Source organism: Manis pentadactyla, chromosome 17 (genome assembly GCF_030020395.1).
Source record: "Manis pentadactyla isolate mManPen7 chromosome 17, mManPen7.hap1, whole genome shotgun sequence".
Taxonomy (NCBI): Eukaryota; Metazoa; Chordata; class Mammalia; order Pholidota; family Manidae; genus Manis; species Manis pentadactyla.
Genome location: NC_080035.1, coordinates 13,061,100 through 13,081,020, shown reverse-complemented (window position 1 = coordinate 13,081,020; position 19,921 = coordinate 13,061,100). Strand labels below are relative to the sequence as shown.

General features: G+C 42.8%; 1 protein-coding gene across 16 annotated transcripts in view; it reads right to left on the bottom strand.

Moving 5' to 3' along the window:
* Window positions 1-3,026: 3,026 nt before the first annotated feature.
* Window positions 3,027-19,921, bottom strand: part of ENOX1 (ecto-NOX disulfide-thiol exchanger 1) — a 572,438-nt gene continuing 555,543 nt past the window's right edge. For all 16 annotated transcript variants that reach the window (XM_057494467.1, XM_057494476.1, XM_057494470.1 and 13 more), the window contains 2 exons: window positions 13,704-13,789; window positions 3,027-3,992 (listed from right to left, as the gene is read on the bottom strand). In XM_057494467.1, the coding sequence (XP_057350450.1) occupies window positions 3,861-3,992; window positions 13,704-13,789 (218 nt within the window). In that variant the 3' untranslated portion in view covers window positions 3,027-3,860. The remainder of the gene's footprint in view (window positions 3,993-13,703; window positions 13,790-19,921) is intronic.

Here is a 19,921-nt window from a genome sequence, read left to right as displayed (position 1 = left end):
ATCTATCAGTGGACACTTAGGTTGCTTCCATATCTTGGCTATTGTAAATAATGCTGCAATAAACATAGGAGTGCCTATATTCTTTTTGAATCAGTGATATTGTTCAGGTACATTCCCAGAAGTAGAATTACTGGGTCATATGGTTTTTCTATTTTTAGTTTTTTGAGAAACTTCCATACTGTTTTCCACAGGGGCTGTACCAATTTACTTTCCCACCAACAGTGTATGAGGGTTCCCTCTTTGCCAACACTTACTATTTTTGTCTTGTTGACATTAGTCACTCTGGATGGTGTGAGATGATATCTCACTGTGGTTTTGATTTGCATTTCCCTGATAATTAGTGACACTGAGCCATCTTTCCATGTGTCTGTTGGCCTTCTCCATGTTTTCTTTGGAAAAACATTAATTCAGTTCCTCTGCCCATTTTTAAATCAGATTATTTATTTTTTGGTGTTGAGTTGTAGGAGTTCTTTATGTATTTTGGATATTAGGCCCTTATTTGATATATCATTTATAAATAACTTCTCCCATACAGTAAGTTGTCTTTTCATTTTGTTGATGGTGTCCTTTGCTGTGCAGAAGCTTTTTAGTTTGATATAGTCCCACATGTTTATTTTTGCTTTTGCTTCCCTTGCCTGGAGAGAGAGATTTGGAAAAAAAGAAGGTAATGCTGATGTTCAAGAGTTTACTGCCTTTGTTTTCCTCTAGTTATTTTATGTTTTGGGGTCTTATATTTAGGTCTTTAAATATAAAGAGCATGGAATCTAACAGGGAAATAAGGCAAAGACAGTAAGTGCCTTAAGCAGTCAAAGTGGGGTGGCTGTGCAGAGGTAGGATAAATGATTTCTGCTAGGTGATGGAGAAAAGCTTTGGATGGGAGGGGTCTTTGCATTTTCCTCTTAAGGCTGTGTAGAATTGTGATAACTAGATGTGAATAAGGTTATTTCACTTGGATAGAAAGATATGAGGCACAAGCAGAAAAGCAACAAATATTAGTCCTATTCATAAAAGCAGTGAAGATACAATCCAGAAAGACCCACTGGGTCCGGGTTACGAGGGTCTTCAAACCTTCAATGTTCTTCTTATTCTCAGAATCCAAGAACCGTGATTTGTTACTGGAAAGATTTAGGAGAGGAAGGTCAGAGAGTCTTCACGCCTGTACCCACATACGAGGGATGGTGGGGAGAGAGGAGAATACAAGGAGCCATCTGAAGGCAGTGGGTTGGCACTGGACTTGGGTGGGTGGAGTCAGGGGTGGGAATAGATGAACTAGAAGAAGACACAGTTAAAAGAAGAACAAGTTTTGGAGTCAGCTGGCTCTGTGTTTAAGTCTCCTGTTCAAGTCTCAAAATTTACTAACTATGTAAACTTGGCCAAGATACTTAGGACTTCTGAGCCTCATTCTTCTGTGTGATAAAGGAGGACAATAATAGTATATTTGCATAGTTATCCCGAGTATTAAAGAGGATGGGAAAAAAGACACATGTAGCCTCCAGATGGCCTTCAGAGGTACGTGTTCCCCAATTGATCTCTAAAGTCCCATCTGAGCCTGAATATCTGTGAAATAATTTAGAAGTTTTTTCCTGCAAAAATAAGTTATTCATATAATTGAGGTCAAAATATGTAATTACTATACTTCTAGACAAGTAATATAATTAATTTCAAGTATAAATAAAAACACCACAGCCAAAATAGATTATTCTAATGCAGAAACTTATTCTGGGAATAACTCAAGTATTTCTGGAGGCTGCAGTAACTGTTTCAGTCTTCTGAGTTGCCATTTAGGTCTAAAATGGTGTTCTGTTGTCAGATCTAATCAAAGGTCTCTCCAATTCCTTTTCCTAATCAGAACTCTTAGGGTTTTGCCCTTGTAGTGTATCCTCTGCTAAACTGACTATGGGCAATACTTGAAAGTATGAATGCACATTTGAAATCATCTCCTTTACTTTCAGTTAGAAATACTTTAGAATGTGGTACCTTGTGTCCTTACTAGACTTTGTGTCTTTATAACTAGCCACTTAATGGAATTCTTTTCTTCTCATTTTTCAGGTGACCCTCTTAGGTTTTCTATTTTATAACAGTAATATTTGTAAATGAATTCATCTCATTTTGGACTGTTGTGTCCTTATTTGTGTTTCCTGACCCAGAGATAAATGGGTCTGGATGATGGTGGTGCTGGACATTGACAGATGGGAACAGAAAGGCCTCTAGAGTTTCAGCATTTAATACCATCTTGATATTTAGTTTGAATCCCATAGCACCCTTGTTAATTTTTCACACTGAAGTCTGAGCTCATTAAGGAGAAGACCTTTTCTTAGTCATCTCATATTGACAGCATTAGCCCTGAGCCTGAACGTAACATATGTGTGGATATTTATGGAAGGCATGAATAAGCACCTTGGTTTGCCAGGATCCAAAAAAAGATCCTGAGGACGGTAACGTCCAACAGGAAATTATGAGCATCTTTTCAGAATTTTGAAGAACAGTCACTGTTCATCTGTCTTCCGAAAACATGTTGCATTTAAAATTAATATTGTGTTTGTTTTTTTGTGTGATTCTTGTGTAAGAAATCAGAAGGAGATACAGTTTAAAGCTCTATTCTACTTGTAATTAAAAGAAAGAGTGGAAGCCCCAGTTCTAGAGAAATTGCTAGCACAACTGTGAATTCTTTAATTCCTTTCTAACTTGTATGTTTTCCAGCAAACATGCAAATAAATAAATGCAGGAATTAATAACATTAACTAATTGGCCACTTTGTACTTGCTATAAGGACACAAAACAAAGGTATAATGTATGTCGATTATATTTGGATGCTGAGTCTTGGTATTTTAAAACAATGCGTAATCTCCTTCCCTTAGTGCTTTCTCTTCCAGTTTTTATATATTTTGGTTTGTGTTTTGTCTCAGTGTCACTCATGCTTACAATCATTTAAAAACAAAGGGATGTGAGATGGGACTGAATAATGCGAAAAAGATTTCTTTAGAAGGGTGACTTAAAATATATCCAAAAATAATTTGCAAAAGCAATATGGTAGAAGTCATATTTATTGAAAAAAATTAACATCTTTGCTATAAAATTTGTAACAGGAATATTTACTGAATGTTTACTTTGAGGCATAAACCTGAATATTACATACCAAGTACAATACGGTAACACTAGCTTTACCTCATTTAATTTTGTGAAAATTGTTATGCAGTCCATGTTAAAAGAACTTGTGATGGAGAAGTGTTACGTTAGAAAAATAATGTTCTTGATAAAGCATTCTCAAGGAGTCCAATCACATCTTCTGCCTCTGCAATAAGGCAAAAGTCCCTGGAACAGAATATAACTTAATTTACAAAATACAATATATGTTCAGACACATATTCAAGTTTTCTTTTGGTATGATTTTTTCTCACTGTAAAATCACTTTGTTTTTTTTTGTTTTGGTTTTGTTTTTTACTAAAACAGAAAGGTAGACTTTCAGGAAAATGTCATCGGATGATTTCAGCTATACATTACATATACAAGTCTGTAGCCTAGCAACAACCATTGCTATACCACCATTAACTTTAAATATTTTGCTTGGTGAGCTATTCTCAAATGTAGCATGTTTGAAGATTTTGCCATCATTATGGCTGTGGAAGCATTGTTTGGTTTTCAGAGGACACAGATCTGTCACAGTATGAAGCTTTGCTTGTGTTAGGGAACTGGTGCACAATTACATTTCCACTCACAAGAGAACACCACAGATGTAACTAAAGTCAGGCTCTGATGGCTCCACGGAGGTCTGCGCCAGACCAACCCCACGCCCCGCACTCACTGCACAGCCCTGGCTGGCTTCAGGCAGTTGCATTTCCAGAGATGTTTTTGCTCTTCAATTAGGTAGTTTTAATTCCTTCAAAGGCACACAACTTCCACCTTTTTTCCAGTGTTGCTCCCACACCTGTGAATTCCTGTTTAAACATGCGTGGCAGCCTCATTAAAAGCATTTCGATTTCGTTTGCAGATATCTGTTAGAAAGGAAGAAAAGTCACTTTGGGGAAAGGAACTCATCTTAAAGAAGGCAAAGGGTTGGGTAAGGATGTACTTTCCCAGGGAGACAAGCAACATGAAATTTTTTCTACTTGGCTGTCAAGCAATGCCCTTGTAAGGGAGCACCGGTAAAGCACGGAATGTGATTATCCTCGTTCTACCCTGAGCAGCTGGCAGGGGGGGCAGGAGGCAACTGGGAGGAAAGCTCCAGGTTTACCCTTCCTATGCGTGGCGACCATACTGGCAGCGCTGCGCCTCCGCAGCCCTCCCGTGACGTGGGAGGAGACAGCAGTGGGACTGAAGAGGGCTCAGAGCGAACGCATCACCTCTCCCGGACAGCTCCTGGTACCTTCACCTTCGCCTACGAAGGGCAGCGCTGCTTTGTTACTCAACAAGGCCAGGGGGCATGTGGGTGGATTTCTGGCACCCTAACTTATTTCTCTTCCTTTAACTTGATTTTCACAGGGACCAGAAGACTTGTGTTTCTGTTTAGGAACAGAAATGAAACTCAAAACCTACAGCAAAAAAAGTCCCCACATTCAGTCATAAAATGCAGGAAGATATTTTTTAACGAAATTATTTTTTTCTACCAATTTTTCTTTATAACATACATTTTTATACCAATAATTCATTTTATTGTAAATAAAGAACAAATCAACCATAATCCCTCTGCTCTAACATAGCCATTGCTCTTGTTTTCCTGTGTCTGCATCCTTACGCGTGCATGTACGTGGGAATCTCACAGAGCAAGGCGGCTGAGACCCCAGAATTGAGGGTCTAACATTTCTGTTTGAATCCTGTATCTACTATTGTTATGAGCAAAATGAGTCCTACCACGTCTTATTTAGTCTCTCTAAGCCTCAGCAGTTGGGAATAACATTTAATAAGGATGTGTGAAAACTACTGGCTTAACAAAGATTTGGGCACATAGAAATGTTCAGTGAATAAGACCTATTATTTTTCATGGTACGATCACTGTATAGATACCATTTTAGAGTCTACACTTTTCCATTTGACAGTATTAAGGTTCATCTTAAAGAAAGACCAAGTAGATGTGGAAGTCAAATCAATTGTTCATTCAATATTCACATGGAAAAGATTTCACATGATATATTCAATATTCCTAGGCCTATAATACAAAGCTGTAAATAGAGGCAGTCCTGAAAGTTGAAATTTTTTAGTGAATTATTTTGAAATACGAATGCATTTTCCCATAAAGCCATATTAAAAAGATTCTTAGATTTTTCAGGTCAACCCACAAAAGCCTATTAAACATATTATTAAAAGGTTCATGGTGATTTTGAAGCATTTTATTTTAGTGACATTGTGTAAAACACCATCACCAGCATCTTCATTTGTTCTTACAACATTCCTATGAGCTATATGGGGGGTGGGAGTGGGGGCGAATATTATGATCTACCTGCATTTTATAGCTGAAAAACTGAACTACAGAGGGTTAAGTGCCTTATCAAAGCTCTAACTGGGAAAGAGGCTACCACATGTGATTTGGGACCTGGGAATTGGTGTACTTTAGTGCTCCCCATAAATGTGGGTGAAGAATCAGGGGTGCAGTGCTTTCTTTCTAAATATCAGTTACCTGGGGTACTTGTTAAAGAAACACATTCCTCAGCTTTTCAAGAGACTGATTCAGTCAATGTGGGGTGTAGCTCACATAATCTATTTAACAGTCACCCCAGGTAAGTCTTATGATCAAGCATATTTGGGTTAAGAATGGGGATTTAAATAAGAGAGGCTTGGAGTTTAATCTGGGCAAGGCTGAGCTATGTGACCTTGGGCAGGTCATTTAGTAGCTGTCATTCTGTTTCTTCATCATAGAAATTACACTAAGAGTGTAATTGTGAGGATTATACATAAAACGTAACACACTGCCTGGCACAAGTATGCATTTCCTCTGTATATATACTAGGCAACACTGAGTACGACAACGTTGTCCTCTTTAAGACACTCCCCTCTCCCCTTCAGCTGAGGACAGCACAGGTAATCTATGGTAGGTTCCAGTCCAAATTCAAGTGACACCCCTGAGATGAGGTCCTTCCCCAGATCAAGCAGAGGCCACAGAGAAGCTGACTGACTGAGGCACCAGCCAGCTCACCACAGGCTTGTTTCCAGGGTAACTGTCACCTTGGAAAAGTAGGGAAGAAGCCCTGTGCTGTTCATTAGGAAGGAGAGAAAAAGCTGAATTCTTGAGGTTAGTAAAAGAGAGATCTGATCTAAAGGTAGCTTCTGTGGTGGCCAGCTGGGGTCAAGGCAGGCAGTGCCACCCAGCAGCCCTGCAGCTGATTGTAGGAAGTGTGATAACTCACATGCACTGAGAACCCTTTCCTTGCCAGACTCTTGAAATCACTTTCTTTAATTTTCACATTAGATAGGGAATTTACAAATGAGGAAAGCGAGGTCCAGAAAGATTAGATACCTCACGCAGGGTAACCCAGGCAGTAAGCGTGGAGCTGGGGTGCAGATCCAGGTTCTTGGCCTTGTTCTTAAGCAACTACTACAGGTGGTGGGGGACTGCGGAGTGAGAACTGGAAATAATCCTCTGGGTCGCTGCCTCTCTGCTCCTGGGCAGTGACCGTTGGGGAAGAGGGGCTCACGCACAGCAGGGCAGGAGTCTCTGTGATGAATGCAGCTCAGAGTGCTGTCAACATTAACAGCAAAAGCGGGAAACTCCCAACTCAACCAGCCTGTACTCATTCAAATGCTGATGCTTTGGCACCTCCACGTCAGCCATTCACCAAACGGTAAGCGGATCACAGGGAATCTTATTTTCCATGAAGCCTAGACTACAATCACAGAGGAGCAGAAGGCAGCACGTAGGAGGGGAGAGGGAGCCGCCACTTCTGGAATCCTCACTCGGGCCAGGCACAGAGGGCAGGCTTTCTGTGCCTGAGCTCATCAGAAAGCTCATTAAAAGGAGCAACAGCCTCTTGCTTGCTGGAAGAAAGCTTGAAGCAAAAAATTTGGATTCTAGTTATGGAATGACCGTTAGCTTCACTATCTTGTCTAAATCACTTAATCTCTTTGAGTGTCTTCTCATTTGCAGGGCGAGGGGATTGGAAAGAAACTGAGTGATCTGAGGACTTCCGTTCAGCACGTTTGGGCAAGCCATTTGAAATTCACCTGTTCACTGGGTTGTGGTAAAGATCTCAAACTGAGAGAATGTGATAGGTCTTTTGTGCACTTTAAAGCTTAACAATGAAAATGGCAACCAATACTTAGTAGCACTCACTGTGTGCAAGATACTATTCTGAATGCTTTTCCTATATTAAGTCATTTAATACACATTATAACCCATAAAAAATCATTTTACAGAGGGTGAAACTGAAACAGAGAGATCGTGAATAGGTTACCCAAGGTCACACAGCCAAGAAGGAGTAAAACTGGGATTTGAAATTCTCATGATTACTTGGTTTAGATAAACAATTAGCCATACCTCAGATTTTGACAAAGCTAGAAATTAGTATAATGAATTTTTAAAAAATGAGTATTCTTGGCTATAGTTAACTCTAAGTTGCTGAAACGGTGTGATTCTGCCATAAAGGTGTAGATAATGTGGACAAGAGTATGTCACAATTATGGAACAGACCACCTCAAAAGAAATCCTATCTAAAATATCCACTTACTAAGGCTCTCAGCTAAATTCTAGAATATTTCCTTCAGGATGTTTATATCTCATGCTGGAAGAAAGGTCAAGGAGAAACTGCTTTCAAGTTAATTTGATGTTTTTAAACCTTTTTCCTACTGTGACAAAATAACCCATATGACAAATTATATTTTAGGATTGTTTTAAGACAAATTCAAGAGAAAATTCAATTTGTACTTTCTTATCCTATGGTCAAAGAATTTGTACTTTACAAATATCTTCATTTACTTCTGTTTTCTTCTTCTTCTTATAAATGATTTGTCAGCTCTTGTAATTTTGCCTTCAAAATATCCCTTATCTTCCTAACAATAATTTCTTGCTCTTGAATTTGTTGGTCATGACGGAGAGTCATGGGGTCATCACATAAAACAGAGCACCCAGATGTCACTGACTGAGCTCAGAGCGATGTGCAGCCATTTTCATTAGTTGTGCGGGGTTCCCTTACCCACATCCCTTCTGAGGTCAGATCCTCGCTAGGTCCCTGTGTGTCATGGACGGAACACTGGGGCCTGGAAAGGGTGTTGCCTGCTCAGCCAGGTGGAGGGCTAGAACTGGGGGCAAGGCTTTTGGTGCCTAATCCAGTCCTGCTTTCACAACACTGCGTTCCTGCACCCAGATACTAAGGGGATAATCAAATACATGTGGTTAAGAGAATTCCGTGTGGCGTTATGATGTAATTAGAGACGCATGCCTTGACTATGAAATCTCATTTTCCCACACAGCGTGCATGGTGCTCCGGAAGGCGGGGATGGCTGTCGTGGACAGGATGCTCTCATCGCCCTCTTACCCAGCTGGCTTCTGTTCGAAGGAGCTGCTAATCTGCGTATTTTCAATCTTTGATGTTGTTAGTGGATCCCCTCCACCTCTGGTGTTTTTTTCAACTTTTTAACATTTATTATTTTAGAAAGGGTTGATTTGCTTTAATTTAAAAAAAAAGAAAAAGAAAATATGAGAAGGAATAAAGGCGCTGTATAACCAAGGGGTTTTGTGTGTAGTAATACTGCTGAGGTGATTTTTAAGATCTGCTTGATTTGTCTTCTGATTTGCCGACTCTAGCCCAAGCCCACTACTTCCTTGCCAGGCCTCTAAGCACGTATATAAATTGACACAAGCAGACATAAATCAGTTCTATCACGGGGATGGTTGGCTTCATGTCCCTTATCACTCAGGCGAGGGAAGCGGGTGCTGAGGGCTCTTCTGGGGGGCACAGGCTTTGTCAGGCTGCAGAGTCAGCGGAGCCCGGTGCGAACCCACATTTTTTTCACAGGCTAAACCGACTGTTAGCCTTTAGTGCACATTTAAATCTCGTTCTTTCTTCATATCCTGGGGAAGGCATGGCATCAGCACACAGACATCTTGCAACAAGCATTTGCAGAGAGAAACCCAGGATATTGGTGGGAAGAGAAGGGGAGGACGAGATGAAGTAAAGGAGGGATAAGAAAGATGAGCAGAAGTGAGGAATTAGGAAGAGAGGAAAGAGCTGGAAGGACGAAGAACGAGGGTGGGCAGGGGAGGGGAGGAAAATAAAAGGTGAGAAGGAAGAAAATAAATGAAAGAATTAGAAGGAGACAAGGAAGGATCCGGATGGAAAATGACAGAAGGGAGTGAAGGAAGGAAGGGGCGAAAGAGAAAGGCAAGGAGTGCGGCAGCATCAGTGAGGCACCCAAGGGGGGACGCGACCAGAGCCCACAGGGACGCGAGGCTGCCCACTGCCAACCGCGACCACGCATGCCACTCCTCTCCAGCTCCTCACCAAACGCCTGCCTGCCCAGGTCAGCACTCCGTTAGTTTATGTCTGACATGTCAAGGCATTTCATAGGTACTATACCACTTCCTAAACTCGACTACAAGCTTTTTGAGAGCATGTTTCTTTCTTAGATTTCTTTTGTGCCCTGGCCATCCCCCATTCTTCCCTGGTCCTGGCTAAGACCGCGCTGGGTCCCTGAAAAGCAGGATGTTATCTGAGCATTCAGGGTCCCTGGCAAACCTTGTTAATTTCTCTTGCTGTGGGTGAGCAACTTTCTTTTTATTCTTTATGTAGCCAAAGGGAAGTATTGTTAGCTCTAAAACCTCATTAATCATATGCTTTCCAGAGGTGTTTGAGATATCTAAACAGCACATTTATTACAGCCTGTCTAAGCAATGGAAAACTCATTCACTCATTAACATACCGTGACAGGTAGCTACTTAAGAGAACAGACATAATAGTAAAGATTATTTGGGGTTGGGGGATATCTTACAGATACTATTCAGATCACTTCATCCACCCTTCCTGGCTAGCTACAGTCTGGGAAAGAATGCTCTCCAATTGTCTGATTTGAATCTCCTTGGAATTAACAAGATACTTTAATTTCATGTTTCCAGAGGATGTTTTTAGTATAGACATGCAAATGGTTTGTCCCTCAGGTGGGTGTCCGTGAGCACCCACGCCTGTCAGTTAACAGTGGCATCATGCCAGAAAGGCAGCTCTTCCTGAATCTTCCAGCGCCCACGGCACATGCTGAGTCTGGTTTTCAGAAGAAAACCTACCACTTGGCGGGCCTTGGGGAGAGGCTGGGCAGGCACACCTGGAGAACTGGGTCTTACCTCCTAAAGAATACGTAAGCTGGGGGTGAGCAGGAGACTCTCCTCCTCTTGACTGTAAGACAGAAAACACTCATTTACTAATGCTTAGCTCCGATGGGACTTCCTTGCTGCTTAGGATCAGCAAGTGGGCTGGAAGGACGCTGAGCTGATGTGGGGGGTTCTATGTATTGATCAGAAACCATTTTCAAGTAGTGTCGCCTATTTTGAAGAGTTTACCTGCTTGCACCCAGGACATGAAAGTGACTCAGCAAAGCTTCAGGAAGCCATCTCCCTCCACTGCTCTTGCCCTGTTCTGGGTAAAATTGCAGTATTTCCAGAATCACTCGCCCGGCTTTAGTGCATCTCCCTATCAACAGGTGTTTCCAAGGGGTGGAGAGGAGTAGCCATCTCCATATCAATGGACAATTACTTAGGCGAGTGAGGGCTCAACTGGACCTGAGAGGTTGTGGGGGGAGAATTCGCTCACTTCTGCTGCAGCAGGAGAGAGTGACGCAGGACGACTGCTTGTGAGCAAAAAACAGGTTTTAAATTTGATTTCTCCCTTTGACTGATTTTGGTTTCAAAGGTATTTTGCCCCAGGATTTCCCTTCCCTGGAGTAATGCCTGTCTTCCTCTGAATGAATCTGCCTTGGTCATATGGTCATGTTCTGATATGAGAGCTGAGTGAATGAATATGAGTCTAGAAGAGGGTGAGAGGAGAAAAATATGTAAATATCATTATCAAGAGCAGAAATAATATTTAACCGGAAAGTGGTCTATTATCAGACTACACGGTTTTAGGGAGCCATGTGCAGTTTACCTGCCCAGCATAATTTAAATTAATTCCTGTCTCCCCTTTCATTTCTAATAATTCTTATGTTCATATGTGGCCTCTGGGAGTTCTGCTAATAAATCCGGTTCTGCTACAGGCAAGACTGAGGCTGCTTTCCTTGCTCTTGTCAGCACTGGGGGAGGCAGAACCTACGTATCCCTGTACAACAATTATGGTAATAGTGATGTTGTCTGATGTCAAGGAAACTGTTGTTCTAGGTGGAATTTTTAAAAAGCCATCCTCCTAGTGTCAGCAACCCCCCTGTATTATGGAGGTTAGGCTCAATATGCTGTCGTAATGTGTCATTAACTAAATATCCAGGGTGGCGGTCTGGTGGCACTCAGTTGATCCTGACTAACCAGAGGCAGGCACGCCAGGCCGCTGCACTAGAGAGCCTCAGCATCAGCGTGCTGGTGGTGCCTCCAGGGTTATGAGCCTTTTGGCAGCTGATGCAGGGACAAGGCCCTGGTGGATACTTAGAGGGCAGACCACTCATTATTTTGTTTTCCGCTTAAAGCCCTGAGGTATGGAGTTCCAGTACATAGCAATAATTTTTTCTCTGGATTAAAAAGTCTAAAAACCCTCTCAGTCTTCCTAGGATAGAGAGAATATTTGGTCTAATCCCTGGCACCCAGGAGTTTTAAGGCCCTTTTTTGATACAATTTTTACTTCTGACATGAGGAAAAAATTTGACAGCTCTACTGAGCATTTCATTCAGGAGATAGAAGGCCATCTGGGGGAGACCCTGTATATTTCCTCTGTGAGGGAAATACTTTCTTCATTATCTTCTAGAATAAAAGCACCAGTCTGAGATGAAATGGAATTCCCATTAACTGAATCCCCTCTAAAAAGGCCCATCATCTAATGGCCAGAGACCATGTGCATGAATTCTTTCCACAGAAACATCCCAGGGAGACCACCCAAACCTCACCTGAGCAAATGGGTAATGGATACTCTGTCCTGAGGTTAAGAATAGAACAAGAGTTTCTACCCCGCCAAATAATTCATTATTTACCCTCGACAGGTGATTTAACACCCCCCCCCCACACAGGTGTAACATACACAGTTTCATAGATGCACACATCAGCAGCCTACAGTGATACAGCGGAAGAGACACGAGCCCTGAAATTCTTAGATAAATAGCAGATGGATTCCTTGGCTATTTTGGCTCATACTAAAATAACAACTGCTTCTCAACAACAGCTTCCCACTTGGGATTTCCAGAAAGGGAAGGAAATGTCAACAGTACAAGGGAAGGATGACAGCAACAACTGGGATAATTTCTTGAGGGTTTATTCTATGCCAGGCATATTGGTGCAAGCAGCATTTCATTTAACCCTCCAGGCAAAGGTAGTGGGGATCCTAAGGAGGAATGACAGTGGTGAAGGAAAAAGAGAAACACTCCATAAGCATTTTCTGTCCCTTCCTATCAATGTGAAGGGAGGTCACAGAGAGAAGACAATAACATGAGTCTGAACCTCGGGAATCCTATAATCTCACTCCCTTTCTCTCTGGTGTGGTCCACCCTACCACCAGCTGTGGGAGAATAAAAGGGCGTGAGTGTCTATGACTGAAAAATACTTCCTGTTCCCGATGATTGCTCTCAAAGTCGACGTATAAAGCCCATTAGGGAGGTCAGGCAGTTGTGGGATTCATGATTTGGTAGGATCAGTGGAATTAAGAACACATGTAGTAATATAATCAATACTGGCAATAGGAAATTTAGAAGGACGTCTATGTGTGTACTCAGGGTCAGAGAACTGGGGGCTGTGGGCACGGTCCTACCAATCCCATGCACTTTGCTGTGTGCTCTATGGAAGGGCTCATGTCCATTTTCCTTCCCAGAAGGACATTTGACAAGCTACTCAGTGACAGGCTTAGATTCTCTGTGTCCACCCCCTTCAGGGCTTCCCCAGGCAGGACTGGGTAAGGACATCACTTTGTTTCACCAGGGGCCCCTCTCACTGTCACTGGAATTCAGTACATAAATTGAGCTCTCTTCTGGTCCTTCCTTTTCAGCCCCCAAACACTGCAGTCGGTCAGGAGCATAGCAAATGTGAGTGAGAAGGACTGAGCCTCAGAGAAATGAGGAGTGATGTTCTCATTTTGGGGTGTGACCCTTGCGGGGCACAGCTGAATGACTTCGCAGTCATTTTTTCCATTTAGAGAATAATGCTGAAAAACAACCACTAATACCATTTTCTTGAGAGTCATATCAGATCTTTATGTAATTTCAGGTGATATTTTTCCTCTGTTGTGTGGAGTCATTTACACGGAATCCTGTGAGAATATGGTCTAAGATGCTGCCGCATCAGCCCCCCTGACCTGATTTCTCCCTTGTCTTGGGAACTTTCAGGCCAACCTAGAAATTTAAATCTTTCAGATGCTTTTCACAGATCAGCTGAAAGTCACTGTCATTTTACTTAACTGCTTCTCTTTCTTCAAAGACAAAACCAAGTGAAAGGAATCAATTGTCTGCCAAAGACAGAGCCCCTTGTGTAGGAGAAGTACTGATAAACCTCCATACGCTATTATATCCCCCAGTTGCAGCTGCTGCGGGGGCCAACCGCAGCCAGAAATCAAAGGGTTAAATTTCAGCAATGCAAGTCTACTTGAGAAAAAAGAATTTACCTTGGAATCCAGCTGCTGCATGTATGACCAAAGATACTCTATATTGGCTCCGAACGGATGGACATGAAGAAATGTTGATATGATGCCTGAATTAAAAAGACAAACATTGGACATTATTGAAGGGCAAATGAGAGTCTCAGTCAAATAATGGCATCTAATCCCAATGATGGTTTTGTCAGGCTAAGTTATGGTCTTGCTATTTGTAACAGCACTCAACATGCATTCAATAATAGCACGTTCTGGAGACAGGAATGGTAACATGGCAAACAAAACACTCTGTCTCCTGGAATGATAGTAGTTAGAAAAGCAAGGCTCTGAGATAATATATAGATGAATAAAGGTATTTCTAAACAAAGACTCCTGGAAGCATTTCAACTACCAATTGTATATCTAATTTACTAATATAAAATTATAGTTATTGGAAGGAAAAAATTATCTCTTTTCTTTCCCTCAGTGGACTTTGCGGTATGAAAATGGCTCACACAGCTGTGTCAGAAATCACACTGCCTCAAATTTCCTTGATAATTACAGCTGCTAGTTATGGTAGGTATTTTAATCCATATTTCCCCTAACTGCCACTGAAGGAAGCACAAATCCTTCCTGAAATCTTTGTTTCCCTCTGGCTGTCGCTGGTGTTTTTAAAGGGAGCCAGGTCGACCTCTCCTCCTTGCTGCTGTAATTTACAAGATCATTTTAAAAGGTCCAGGAATGGATGGCTTAGCTGGAGTCTGATTATAAATCAGAAAGCTTTTCCATTGTGAAAATCAGCTGTCAACATTGTACTGACAAATGAAAATCTGGTTGCTGGTGTCAGGGCTGAAGTATAAACATTTCCTCCCTACCCTCCCTCCTCCTATATCCAAAATCAAACTAGTGAAAATGAGGATGTTGACTCATAGAGTGTATGCTGCTATTTGTTAAGAAACTGTGTCTAGACTGACATTTTTTGGTTCCCTTTAAATCTGGGGATAAGCCCTCGCATGTTCATTGGGAAGCTTTGATGCTTCAGAGCCCAAAGTCAAAGGGAAGACCCACACTTGTATGAGATGCGGTTGGGGTGAGTACTAGCGGAGCACACTGCTCTTACACTAGGTCATCCCAGAAACTGCAGGGTGGTCTCGGACTGATCTGGGAGAGGGTTTCAAGGCCCTCTGATCTCCTGTGTGAGGGTTGGCAATGCTCTGGGATGAGTGTCAGGTTTTAAAGCAAAGTTCCCAATCTATCCTAGGCTGAGGACAGAGAACTGAAGGGCCTAGAAAAGCACTCTCAACCACCTGTCCTCAGAACATCGCTTTCAGGAGGTTTGCATTGGTTCACAGTGAAATGAAGAAGTAGAAACAAATCGTTCATTGCTTTTCTCCATAAAGCTAAACCCCACTTCACAGATTGACCTATTTTTCCTGAGTCCTTAAACATCCTGAGACTGTTCTTCCTTCTTTATGAAAAGGTCCTTCTTTTATGAAATAATGGTGATGATAAAAGGGAGTAATGGTAGTTTTAATATCTTTAAGTGGCAAATCACCATTGTTAATATACTAAGTAGAATTGTTTTTCCCCCACCTACCACTTTATTTAATTGTATAGACTTGGCAACTTCCTCCCTGTTTCTGAAATTGTCAGATCTGGTGAGGTGGCATTGTAAGTAATTCTGCTACTAGTAAGAGTTAAAATATAGAAGCTCATGAATGATTCACTTAAAAAATAAATTAGAAGTATTTTAAAAAATGCCACTTTCATTTGCATTTCTTAAGTGGGAGAGAGGGGGCAGAATTCTTACGGGGAAGGGCCTCTGTTTCAGGATGGTGAGGAGGGCTTTCCCTGCTGTCCCAGACTGAGGGCAAGGGTCCTATATGCATTAGTTACAGCTTCCAACAAGTGGCAGGCAGCCCCCCATTCCCCAGCAGGGAGGAGGATGAGGGAGGGTGGAGGGGCAGTCAGCTCCGGCTTCGGGAGCACGTGAGGCTGTTCCGGCTTTTTTCTTTTCCTCCCATGCAGGGGTCTCTCCGGGAAGGTCAGGGGTGCTCGGGGAGAGTGGCTCATAGAGTAGGAGGGGTGCTGCAAAACAGGGGGGTGACATTCCCTCCCTCGAGAGGCCGCAGACTGACCTGACTCCGTGCTGACCGGGCACAGGGGAGATGGTGGGGCTGAGCCCGGGAGCCGTGAGGCACCGCAGCCTTTAGGCGACAAGGCTATGTGTTTCCCATGGGGCGGGGTGGAGCATCTCAGAAGGTAGAGGGGCATGAGTAGTCCTACAAGCAAACTACCCCAAGCAGCCCCGCAAATAAAGAACAGCATTTTCCTATTTATTCCTCCACTGGACAGAGACTCAGCAACATCTGGATGATCCACAGCCTCTCCTATAAATAAATGCCCATGGGGATGTGATGTGAAGTCAAAGGTCTTCAGCAGAATGAACAGAGTAAATGAGAAGTGGATGGGGGTGAGGGCATCGGGAAAGGCCGACAGCTCCTGGCCTAGGAGATCAAGTGCTGAAACGGGAAATCCAGGTATTCCGGAAATGAGAGGACTTGGAGCAGCACTTTTATTGCCTCTGTGATGTTGGCATCTCTCTGTACACATGTACTTACTCCCTCACTGTTTACTGTCCCTCAGCCCCAATCTTGGGTGTGTACCCTCAAGGAACCCTGCCTTTGGACAGTCTTCTTGTGTTCTGGCTCAGTATCGGGAATATAGTATACATTTATGATAAATGTATGTTGAATGAGTTTATCCCCTAGAACTAAGAACAGCCATATTTCTATTGTTCTGCTATTGACAAATGGGGATAAAAACCTTAAAATTGCTACTGGGACTAACCAACGATGTTATACTCTTTCAAAAATCAGGTAACTGTGAGGGTGTCACACATCGGTGATTCCTGCTCTTAACTCATCCTGTTATGGATTCAGAAGGATAGAGTAACTTGGATGTTTTGGGCATGGAAACTTTTATTGAAACCATTTTGCTCATAAAGCTGAGGGGGAAACACTATGTAAGTTCCTAAAACCAGGTTCAAAGTCCTGCCCCAGACATGAGTACTTTTCCTTAGGAGGTTACTCAGAACCATCTCGGTAATAGCTGACATTGACAAGCCATTAGCTTTTCTTTATTAAAGTTCAGCATTTGCCACTAGATCCATGTGGAGCCCAGGCAGGTAGTTGAGTAAAGGTTTCCCAAGCTCTGCCTGTGGGTGGCAACCACGTGACTGAGCGCTGCTAGAGGGGCAGCAGACAGGGCAGCATTAGCCAGCCTCCTCCCAGTGCTCGCGCCCTTCCTTCCTCCCGCCCTTCCCGGCCCATCCTCCTGGTACCCCAGAACCATCAGTCACGCCATCTGAGGAAATGTAGTTTCTAGGCCCTGGTTTTGGATTAGATTCATTCTGGGCTTCCTAAATAACCAACTAAAGCCTCTTTGCAGCTCTTTTAAAGGAATTGGGATATTTCCTGCAAATGGAGAAAAAGATGGCTGTAACTCAAAACCTAATGAAAAATGCTGCAATCCCAGAGAAATGGAGGCTATTTTACGGTCCTTTTGGAGGGTTGATAAAAGGAACACTAGAAGCCGAGGGTGGAGAACTGAGCCATTACTGAACTGGTGTATCCCCAGAGGGATGAGCTCAACAATCCGCTCTGGCTGTTCCCAGGGAGGAGCAGAGGTCTCCATATCTCCATATTTAGGAATGGGTTTCCCAACAGTGGAAAATACAACTGTGAGCAGCTAGTTTAAGAAAAAAAAAGGAGTAGAGGAGGCTGGCGGTACTGTTGTGCTTTTTACACATCTCAGAGCCTTAAAAACTGCTTTAGAAAGCTACACAAACCAGGTCGGTACAACCGACGGCAAATCTCCCATCAGGAAGGCTCATTTAAAAAGGAGCATAAAGGCATTTTGAGCTTTTCCCAACAAAATCATCTACTTTATTTTCATTTTTAGACTTCACTAAGACCAAGGGAGTAACATTTAAATGAGCCAAATAGTGCTAGACTTTTACTGCTTCATTCACTCTTATTTATACATGTCTTGAGCAGCTGTTGGGTGCCAGCTGCTAGAGACAGCATCACACAAGACACACAGGATCCCTGCTCTTGGGAAACTTATATTCTAGGTAAGCAGCAGAGACAATAACACAAGGCTTAAAAATAAAGGAAATATTTTCAGATAGGAGTAAGCATAGTGAAGAAAATAAAACAGGTAATAGGACAGAATGGGGAGTAACCTCAAGCTTGGCAGAGTGCTGTTTTACACTGAGGTCAAGCAAAGGTACTTTCTCCTGAGGTTCAGAGGAGGAGCCAGCCACAGAGAGCCTGGGGAAGATCGCTCAGGTGCAGGTAACAGAGAGTGCAAAGGAGCTGAGACGGGAATGGCGGCAAGAACAAGCACGGCCAGAGAGTGGTTCAGCAGGCATTTAGAGGCAGGTGGGGAGCCAGACATGCAGGGTCTTGCATGCTAGAGCAAGGGGTTTGGATTAAATTCTAAATATAATAGGAAACAAACAGAAGGTTTCTGAGCAGGGGCATCATCTGATCTGAATTATATTTTACTAATTTCATTCAGGCTGCTATGTGGTAAATAGATGAAAGGAAACTGGGAGACCAATTAGAAGTGTTTGCACGAGACCTGAAGAGATCTGGGCCGGGTAGTAGTGGACCTTAATGGCAGAGCTGATGGCTGATTGTGAACGATAAAGGTTTAGGAGGAATGAAGGAGTCCTCCTCAGTATTTGGCTTGAACTACTGAGTGGTACCATTTTCTCAGATGGGAATACTAGGGGAGGAGCATATTAGAGCAGGAAAAAGGGTAGAATCGAGAGTTCTGTTTTGGCCTCACTGCATTTGAGAGACCAGTTAGCATCTAAGTAGAGATACCAAATGGCAGTTGGAGATGGTATAAATTTGTAAGTCAGTGGTAACAAAAAGGAATTTGAAGTCAGCATACTCACTGAGATTACTTAGGAAGAGAAGAAGCCTCAAGAATGAACCCTGAAGAAGCCCAAAATGTAGAGGTTAAACTGAGGAAAACTCATCAAGAAAGCTGAGAGGGAGTGAGCAGAAGAGTAGTCATGGCAACCAGGAGTTCCGGATGTGGGTAGTCAGCTGTGTAAAGTGCAGCTGGCAGATGGAGGGAGTTGAGAAAATGGGAATATGGTGTTCTCTGGTCACATCGCTATGAACAGCTTCAGTGTGAGGATGCAAGCCAGGCTGGAGTGGGCTGATGAGAGAAGGCAGGAAAGGCAATGGGGGTGGTGAGTGTAGCAATACTTTGGAGAAGTTATGCTTTGGGTGGGGAGCAGGGAAGTGGCCTGTTGGTTGAAAGGGTCATGGTGTCAAGGTAGGTTTTCTTTCTCTTTGTTTTACAGGGATAAGATAGTAGAGTTCATGTTTATATGTTGATGATATGATTCTCTACCTACTTATAAGGTCACTGCCAAAGGGGTATTGCAGCTTTCATAATAGCCCTCATGGATTACAAAGTACTGAATTGAAAAAGACCATAAATCTAGCCTCCTAACTTTCTACAGTATGAGGAAGTAGGTCCACAGTGGATAAGTGACTTGCCTAGTGTATCTAATACCTCCATCCACAAATACTTCCCCTGCATAGGGCTGTTAAAAGATCATCAGGTACTGTGCTTTGTCACAGGGTGAACTGATCCCACTCTGATCTTTTTCTCTTATGGACTTCTATTTTAGAAATTTTATTGGTTACCTGATGAGAACAAAACATCAGTTTGGTCAGTGCATTATTCTCTTTGAGTCAAACAAGAAACGGAATCCTACCCTTCCTCAGGCTGCTTGGCTTTTCATTCCAAACTCTCCCTGTCACCTTGTGAGGTTCTGGCTTAGATTAGCTTTCTCTATATCCACACTGCTTGGCACTCTTCTGGGAAACTTCAGAAAACCCTGGGGCCTATCAGCTCACTGGGGAGGAGGGAAGCCCAGGGATCTCCAGGAACCTAGCTCTGCAGAGGGGGAAGCTGTCTCTTTAGACATACTCATATCTTGCTGAAAACCAACGTAAGTGTGACCGTAAGCCAGCCTGAAATATTCTTACTCCAGGTTGCAGCACATGTGAAGTCTCCATGGAGCCCGAAGTGGAGAAGCAGCAGGGAGGATGCTATGTGAAATCTGGGTTTCCCACTAAGCCACGGGGGATAGTTGCATGTGGGCAGCCACAGGGCGATAAAGCATTTATGGGAAGTGGAGGGAGGCACGGCTGTGAGTG